The 9,613-nt window shown below is 46.1% G+C and overlaps 1 protein-coding gene across 1 annotated transcript; it reads left to right on the forward strand.

Moving 5' to 3' along the window:
- The first annotated feature begins 5,101 nt into the window (after positions 1–5,101).
- LOC100093354 (olfactory receptor 2T2-like) lies at positions 5,102–6,101 on the forward strand. The gene has a single exon (XM_007656514.3). The coding sequence runs from the start codon at positions 5,102–5,104 to the stop codon at positions 6,038–6,040; it is 939 nt and encodes a 312-aa protein (XP_007654704.2). The 3' UTR covers positions 6,041–6,101.
- The last annotated feature ends 3,512 nt before the right edge of the window (positions 6,102–9,613 follow it).

A 9,613-nucleotide genomic window follows, 5' to 3' on the forward strand; every position in this document is an offset into this window, starting at 1 on the left:
AGGGCGGAGACAGGAAGGAAACCAAGGTGGCTTCCAGCTGAGAAGAAAAAGAGGCTAATGTAGGGGTGAGGAAAGTGTACATTTGGATTTGAACCCTTTATTCACCCCCACCCTCAGCCCCATATAGCCTTAATTTATTTATATTAATGTGTGTCTCCACCTCTGGACTGTAAGCTCCTTGTGGGCAGGGAACGGGTCAGCCGAATCTGTTACATTGTACTCAACTAAGCACAGTAAGTGCTCATTTAATTCAACTGATTGATCGATGTGAATTCTGGATGGAGGCAGGAATTCAGATGTGGAGCTTTGTTCTGGGAGATGCGAATACGGGTTTGACCCCTGATTGAGGGATCATTTTCAGTGAAAACTAGCATGGTCTAGTGGATAGAGCACGGGCCTGGGAGTCAAAAGGACCTGGATTCTAATCCCCGCTCCTCCACTTGTCTGCTGTGTCCACTTGTCTGCTGTGTGATGAGAAGTCACTTCACTTCTCTGAGTCTCAGTTGCCTCATCTGTAAAATGGGGACTAAGACTGTATGCCCCATGTGGGATAATGACTGTGTCCAACCTAATTAGCTTGTATCTTCTTCAGGCCTTAGGACAGTGCCTGATACATAGTAAGTGCTTAACAAATACTATTAATACAATGAGAAGGATTTGGAGTTAGAAGACAGGAGCCCTAGATTTTATTATTAATAACAATAATAATAATAATAATGGTATTTGTTAAATGCTTACTATGTTGCAAGCACTATTCTAAGCAGTGGGGTAGAAACGCGGTAATCAGGTTGTCTCATGTGGGTCTAAAGGTCTTAATCTCCATTTTACAGATGAGGTAACTGAGGCGCAGAGAAGTTAAGTGAGTTGCCCAAAGTCACACAGCTGACAAGTGGCGGAGCCACAGTTAGAATACATGACCTCTGACTCCCAAGCCCGGGTTCTTTCCACTAAGCCACGCAGCCCTAGATGTGCCCCTGACTTAGGATGTCAAACTTCTCTTTACTCCCCATTTCCTGAATGGTGCTTGTAGAATCCAGCATTGCCTACAGGCCGTCTCCCTTGCTCCCCGTCTGTGTCTCTCCACGTTAGTAGACAATAGCCCTGCTCTCAAGGAGCTTGAAATCTACTACTAATAATAATTGTAAGCCCATCTCTAGACTCTAAGCTCCTGTAGCAGGGAACGTGTCTACCCACTCTGTTATATCATAGTCCCCTAAGCACGTAGTACAGTGTTCTGAAAACAGTAACCACTTAATAAATAGGATTGACTGATTGAATTATGTTTCTACTTAAGCACTTACTATGTGCCAAGCTCTATACTAAACATTGAGCTAGATACAGATCATCTACACACATCCAATCCGTTACCAAAACCTGCCGGTCTCACCTTTGTAATATCGCCAAGATCCGCCCTGTCCTCTCCACCCAGACGGCTACCTTACTGCTACGGGCTCTCGTAATATCCAGGCTAGACTACTGTGTCGGCCTTCTCTCCGATCTCCCTTCCTCCTCTCTCTCCCCGCTCCGGTCTATTCTTCACTCCGCTGCCCGGCTCACCTTCCTGCAGAAACGATCTGGGCCTGTCACTCCCCTTCTTAAAAACCTCCAGTGGTTGCCTATCGACCTCCGCACGAAACAAAAACTTCTCACTCTAGACTTCAAGGCTCTCCATCACCTTGGCCCCTCCTACCTCTCCTCCCTTCTGTCCTTCTACCGCCCACCTCACACGCTCTGCTCTTCTGCCGCCCACCTCCTCACCGTCCCCCGTTCTTGCCTGTCCCTCCGTCGACCCCTGGCCCACGTCCTCCCGCGGTCCTGGAACGCCCTCCCTCCTCACCTCTACCAAACTCATTCTCTTCCCCTCTTCAAAACCCTACTTACAGCTCACCTCCTCCAAGAGGCCTTCCCAGACTGAGCTCCCCTTTTCCCTCTGCTCCCTCTACCCCCACCTTCACCTCTCTGCAGCTAAACCCTCTTCTCCCCCCTTTCCCTCTGCTCCTCCCCCTCTCCCGTCCCAACCCCTCAGCACCGTACTCATCCGCTCAACTGTATATATCTTCATTTCCCTATTTATTTTGTTAATGAGATGTACATCACCCTGATTCTATTTATTTGCTATTGTTTTAATGAGATGTTCTTCCCCTCAGTTCTATTTATTGCCATCGTTCTTGTCTGTCCGTCTCCCCGATTAGACTGTAAACCCGTCAAAGGGCAGGGACTGTCTCTATCTGGTACCGATTTGTACATTCCAAGTGCTTAGTACAGTGCTCTGCACATAGTAAGCGCTCAATAAATACTATTGAATGAATGAATGAATCATCAAAATAGACGGTCCGTGTCCCGTCTATTATAATAATAATATACTAATATATTATATTACAATAATATAAATACACTAATAATAATAGTAATATTGATGGTATTTATTAAGCGTTTACTATGTGCCAAGCACTGTTCTAGGCACTGGGGTAGATAAAAGGTAATTAGGTTGAACCATAAGGGGCTCGCAGTCTTAAACCCCATTTTGCAGATGAGGTACCTGAAGCACAGAGAATTTAAGTGACTTGCCCACAGCTGACAAGAGGCAGCTCACATGGGGCTCAAAATCTAAGGAAAAGGGAGAACAGCTAGCGAATCATCATTTTACAGATGAAAAAACCAAGGCACAAGCCAGAGAGACATTAAATAAATTACAGTTAGGGGGAATCAAGAGACTATAAAGATATGTACATAAGAATAATGGGAGCAGTGAGTTCCCAAATTCTTAGGTGATGCAGTGGTACTGAGGTGATAGTTGAAGGGGAAATAGAATTGGGGGATGAGAGATAACCAGGGAATACCTCCAGGAGGAGGTGTGATTTCAGAAGGGTTTTGGAGATGAGGAGAGCAGTGGTTTGCTGGATGCTCCCCATTTCTCCCAAAAGACTGCAAGCTCGTTATGGACTGAGAACTTGTCTGCCAACTCTGCTGTATTATACTCACCCAAGCATTTACTACAGTGCTCTGCACATAGTAAATGACTCTTGGGAGAGTATAATATATGGGAATTGGTAGACACATTCCCTGCCCACAGCGATCTTGCAGACTACAGGGGGAGACCTGATTACCTTGTATCTACCCCAGTGCTTAGAACAATGCTTGGCAATATTATTTTCATGTGGGTCAGGGATCGTCTATTTTGACTAAAGGGGGGACATTCATATAAATAAATTAGGAATATGTACATAAGTGCTGCGGGGCTGAGGGAGGAGTGAATAAAGGGTGCAAATCCAGGTGCAAGCACGATGCAGAAGAGAGTGGGAGAAAAGGAAATGGGAGAAGAGGAAGAGGGAAAGCATTTTGGAGAAGATGGGATTTCATTAAGTCTTTGAAGATGGAGAGAGTGATCAGCTGTTGGATATGAAAGGGGAGGGAGTTCCAGGCCAGAGGCAGGAAGTGGGCGAGCGATTGGCGGCAAAACGGACGAGATTGAGTGTGCAGTGAGTAGGTTGGCATCAAAGAAGCAAAGTGTGTGGGCTGGGTCGAAGTAGAAAATTAGGGTGGCAAGATAAAGAGTTTCTTTTTGATGAGGAGCACTATACTGGGCAACTGGTAGAGAACAGTACAGAAGAGTTGATAGACGCATTCCCTGCCCACAAGAAGCTTACGGTCTAGAAGGGAAGACAGACCTTTAAATGAGTGCTAGGGGAATGGGAGAATGTAAAGGTTACGCACAGAAGTGCCGAGGGGCTGAGAGTGGCTAAATATCAAGGACTTATGGGGTGCAGATCCAGGTGCAGAGGCGACACAGAAGGGAAACAGGATGGTCAGTCAGTCAGTCAATTGTATTTATTGAGGGTTTACCGTGTACAGAGTGCTATACTAAGCACTTGGGAAAGTGAGAAGCTGCGTGGCTCAGTGGTAAGACCCCGGGCTTGGAAGTCAGAGGTCGTGGGTTCTAATCCCGGCTCCGCCGCTTGCCAGCTCTGTGACTTTGGGCAAGTCACTTAACTTATCTGTGCCTCAGTGACCTCATCTGTAAAATGGGGATTAAAACTGTGAGCCCCACATAGGACAACCTGATCACGTTGTATCCCCCAGCGCTTAGAACAGTGCTTTGCACATAGTAAGCACTTAACAAATACCACCATTTATTTTATTTATTTTACAATAGAACAATATAACAGACACATTCCCTGCCCACAAATGAGCTAACAATCTAGAGGGGGAGACAGACATTAATATGTGTGAGCCTCATGAGGGACAACCTGATTACCCCGTATCTACCCCAGCGCTTAGAACAGTGCTCTGCACATAGTAAGCGCTTAACAAATACCAACATTATTATTAATATAAATAAACAATAATAATGATGATGATGGTATGTGTTAAGCATTTACTATGTGCCAAGCACAGTTCTAAGCGGTGGGGTAGATACAAGGTAATCAGGTTGTCCCACGTGGGGCTCACAGTCTTAATTCCCATTTTCCAGATGAGGTAACTGAGGCCCAGAGAAGTGAAGTGACTTGCCCAAGGTCACACAGCAGACAAGAGGCGAAGCCGGGATTAGAACCCACGATCTCTGACTCCCAAGCCCGTGCTCTTTCCAGTGAGCCACACTGCTCCTCCTAAAATAAATATCTGCTGTGTGACTTGGGCAAATCACTTCACTTCTCTGGGCTTCAGTTTCCTCATCTGTAAAATGGGGATTGAGACTGCGAGCCCCACATGGGACCGGGACTCAGTCCGACCCGATTTACTTGTATCCATCCCAGCGCTTAGTACAGTGCTTGGCCCACAGTAAGTGCCTAACAAATACCAGAATCATTAAATGAAAGTTACAGGTACAAGTGCTGTGGCGCTGGGAGGGGGGATGAATAAAGGGAGCAAGCGAGGAATGAGGTCATAATCGGTGTCAATATGTGACTATCCATCATCGTGGTATTGTCTGGACATTTCTCACAGCCTCTGGGCCTCAGGAGGGCAGCTGTGACTAGAGATCGGGGACACTCCCTTTAGATTTGGAAGGAGACTACTAACCGATGAACGGTTCCAGTGATCCCAACATCACCGGCCTCTCATCTCTCCACGCCCCCTTACCCGCTGACGGATTGCCAAAAGGATGGAGGAGTTTGCGAATCAAAGCTCGACTACCGACTTCATCCTCCCGGGCCTCTTCACTCACAGCGGGGCCAGCCACTTCCTCTTCTCTCTGGTCTGCGCCATCTTCACCGTGGCCCTGACCGCCAACGCAGTCCTGATCCTCCTCATCGGCGTAGACCCCCGGCTCCGTACCCCGATGTACTTCCTGCTGAGCCAGCTCTCCGTCCTGGACGTCTCCTTCATCTCGGTGACGGTTCCCAAGATGGCCGTCGACTTCCTATCGGGGAGGAATGTCATCTCATTCCCAGGCTGTGGGACGCAGATGTTCTTCTTCCTGTTAGTGGGAGCGGCCGAATGTCTCCTGTTGGGCTTCATGGCCTACGACCGCTACCTGGCCGTCTGTCACCCTCTCCGCTACCCCGTCCTCATGAGCCGGCAGGTCTGCCTCCTCATGGTGGCCGGCTCCTGGATGGGAGGGATTCTAGATGGTGCCATCTTGACGCCTCTGACTCTCGGTTTCCCCTTCTGTCGTTCCCGTGAAATCCCCCATTTCTTTTGTGAAATCCCGGCCGTCCTGCAGCTGTCCTGTTCGGACGTCTCCCGCTACGAGACCAGGGTGTTCCTGAGCGGGATCGTCTTCCTGCTCCTCCCCATCTCGTTCATCGTCGCTTCCTACGCCTTCATCCTGGCTTCGGTTCTCCGGATGAAGTCAACTGAGGGAAGGCAGAAGGCGTTCGCCACCTGCTCCTCTCACCTGACTGTCGTAGGGCTGTTTTACGGGATTATCATCTTTATGTACATGACCCCCAGATCCTACCACACCCCCAAGCAGGATAAGACTATGTCTGTGTTCTACACCATTCTCACCCCTATGATGAACCCCTTGATTTACAGTCTGAGAAACAAGGAGGTAATGGGAGCTCTAGGGAGGATGATGAGGAGATGCACCTTTGCGTAGAAAATCAGGGAATCAGAGACTCGCCGAGCTTGACGTTACCTCCAGATAATAATAACTGGGACATTTGTTAAGCACCTACTTTGTGCCAAACACTGTACCGAGCTCTTGGGTAGATACTAGATGATCACTCACGGTAGGAGGGACATCCCCATTTTACAGGTGAGGGAACTGAGGCACAGAGAAGGGAAGTGACTTGCCCAAGGTAACGCAGCAGGCAAATCATGGAGGCAAGATTAGAACTCAGGTCCTCCGACTCCCAAGTCTGTGCACTTTCCGTGAGACCAGACTGCTTCCCATAAGGGATAGAATAATCAATACAACTCTTCCATATCTTGTCATGAAAATGAATGAAATCTGATATCTGTCTCCCCATCTGGGCTATAGTTCATGTCTACTATCTCTATTTTACTCTCCCAAGAACTTAGTACAGTGTTCTGCACAGGGTAAAAGTTCAATAAATATTTTTGATTCTTTTTTTAGTGGTGCTAGTTAAGCGCTTACTAATGGGCCAGGCACTGTGCTAAATGCTGGAGTAAATACAAGAGAATCATTTTAGACACTGTTCCCATCCCACGTGGGACTCAGAGTCTAAGTTGGAAGTAGGAGGATTTAATCCCCATTTTACCGATGAAAGAACCGAGATACAGAGAAGGTAAGTGACTTGTCCAAGGTCATAGAGAAAGCAAACGGCAGAGCCAAGCTGTGAAGCCAGGCCTCTGACTCCCAGGCCCACGCTCTTTCCCTGGGGCGGCAAAACAATTCTGTGACACTGTAGTGCTGGCTGTGTCTGTGTATTGTTATATTACACCCTCCCAAGTGCTTAGTAGAGTGCTTTGCACACGGTAAGTGCTCAATAAATACGATTGAATGAATGAATGAGTGAATGAAAGACACAGACCCACGTATACACAAACACATTATCTTTCTCTTTTCCTCTTTCCTACACACACAGAACCCTTTACCTTCATCTGGTGAAAGCTCATTTTGCTGTCTCAGGTAGAACTATTGCTTATCCAAGCCCCTTTTTCTTTCTTCCTCTTATCTGTCATCTAGTTTAGTTTCTGCCTCCCCTGCTAGATTTTAAACTCCTTGAGGGAATGCGGCCTTGTCTACTGTTTCTCTTATACTCTCCAAAGCATTTAATAAATATCACTGATTGATTGGTTGATGGATAGCTTCATAGAAACATAGAAACAGCACCTCTAATGAACCATGATTTCTGGGATCTCTATTCCTTTGAATAAATTTATTCAAATTTATTGAATTTTTTTGTATTTCTATTTTCGGATTCAGCACCGAATGTAAGCTATCCGCCTGAATAAAGCACCGTTAATATCTCTCAACAAGCTTCTATTTTCACTGGCCTATCCAGTACTCCAGATCCCTTATATTATGGATGCTGATTTCAGATTCAACATTCATTCAGCATTCGCCAAATTCTTCTCTGAGCATTGGAAAGGCGTCGAGATTCACAACTGTCATGGTCCAACTGAGCTCAGGATACATTCCCAGCTGTTTAAGATGAGGCAGGTTAATTTTATCACTATATCTTTGGAGGAACCAGTCAGTTTCAGCATAAAACATTACTATTTTATTGAGTTTACACCCAAGTCCTTTATGTTAATGTCATTATTATAAACATTTAATAAGCACTTTCAATAGACAAGCCACTATATTGAGTGTCCACAAAAGGCTCACAGTCTATATGGGGAGAGAGGGTTATACATGCGACCCAATAAAATGCAAACACAATTAAAATAAGTTAAAATTCAACTTTAAAAAATACACAGTTATTACAAATATAGAAAGGGGCAGTTTTGAGGCACCACTCTAGGACTTGGTACAAACAGCTGTAACTTTTTTTTAATGGTATTTGTTATGCACTTACCATGTATCAGGCCCTACTAAGAGATGGGGTAGACGAGAGCTAATCGGGTTGGATACACTCCATGTCCCACGTGGGGCTCACAGCCTTAATCCCCATTTCATAGATGAGGGAACTGAGGCCCAGAGAAGTTACATGACTTGCCCAAGGTCACACAGTTGACAAGTGGGGAACCTGGGATTTTTTTCTTTTTTATGGTATCTGTTAAGCTTTTACTATACAACAGGCACTGCTTTAAACACTGGGCTAAATACAAGCTAGTCAGGTTGGACACAGTCCATGTCCCGCATGAGGGTCATGGTTTTAATCCCCATTTTACAGATGAGGTTACTGAGGCACAGAGAATTGAAATGAATTGCCTAAGGTCACACAGACATCAAGTAGCAGAGTGGGGATTAGAACCCAGGTCTTCTCACTCCCAGGCCCATGATCTTTCCACTAGGCCACACTTCATCTGAGAACTTTTCTGGTATTATAACCTTCATGCCTTAGGACTATACGTAAACTTTACCATCTCCCACACTCCCTTCTGCATCACCCTGACTTTCTCCCTTTGCTCTTCCCTCCCCCCAGTCCCCATCCAGCCCCACAGCACTTATGTTTACATCTGTAACTTTATTTGTATTGATGTCTATCTCACCCCCTTTTTGTTGTATTGTACTTTCCCAAGTGCTTAGTACAGAGCTCTGCACACAGTAAGGGCTCAGAAAATACGACTGAATGAATGAATGAAAGGTAACGCCCAAATCCCAATTATTCCCCCATCGCTGAGTGTTAGCCGAAACCGACGGAGCTGACCTGTGCTGTTTTTACAGAAAGTTTCCACCAGAAGGTGTTGGACAGATACGGGACAGTACTAGCAGAAATCTCCACCAGTGGGGTGGGTTCTACACGCTGATTCCATCTTTGTTTCAGTCCTATTTCCCTAAGCAAGGGAAGCCTTCTGTCATGGCTGGGTGGGAATAATAATGTAAGAGCTAGAGCAGGTATTTAACTGCCATTTTACAGATGAAGAAACTGAAACCTAGAAAAGTTAAATGACTTGTCCAAAGTCACTCAGCAGGCAAGTGAGGAACAAAAATTCAAATCCTGGTCCTCTGACTACCAGGCCCATGTTCTTCTGACTAGGCAACACTACTCCTTACCCTGGGATCGCAGGAAAGCAGAGAAGCAGCATGTCATAGTGGAGAAAGCAGGGGCTTAGGAGTCAGAAGGTCATGGATTCTAATCGCCGCTCTGCCACTCGTCTACTGTGTGATCTTGGACAAGTCACTTAACTTGGGCGCTGGGCCTCGGTTACCTCATATGTAAAATGGGGATCGACACTGTGAACCCCATGTGGGACAGGGACTGTGTCAAACCCAATTTTGCTTGTATCCACCCCAGCACTTAGTACAGAGACTGGCACATATTAAGCACTTAACAAATACCATCATTATATTATTATTATCCCACCAAAATGACCAGCAGAAGCACTCACAGATACCAGACCCAGAAGTAACAGATTACATAAGGTGATTTAAGCCATGTAACAAACAATACAATAAATATAATTGAATGATTATGACAGACATAGCTTATGAGGAAATCTGCAGAGCCCAGAGTGCTTTATCAAGGAGATCCCTGACCCCCTTCCTCCTCTTGAGACTTGGCGTCTCCCTCCCGGGGCCCCTGTGTACATGGGCGCC

Source organism: Ornithorhynchus anatinus, chromosome 5, assembly GCF_004115215.2.
Source record: "Ornithorhynchus anatinus isolate Pmale09 chromosome 5, mOrnAna1.pri.v4, whole genome shotgun sequence".
Taxonomy (NCBI): domain Eukaryota; kingdom Metazoa; phylum Chordata; class Mammalia; order Monotremata; family Ornithorhynchidae; genus Ornithorhynchus; species Ornithorhynchus anatinus.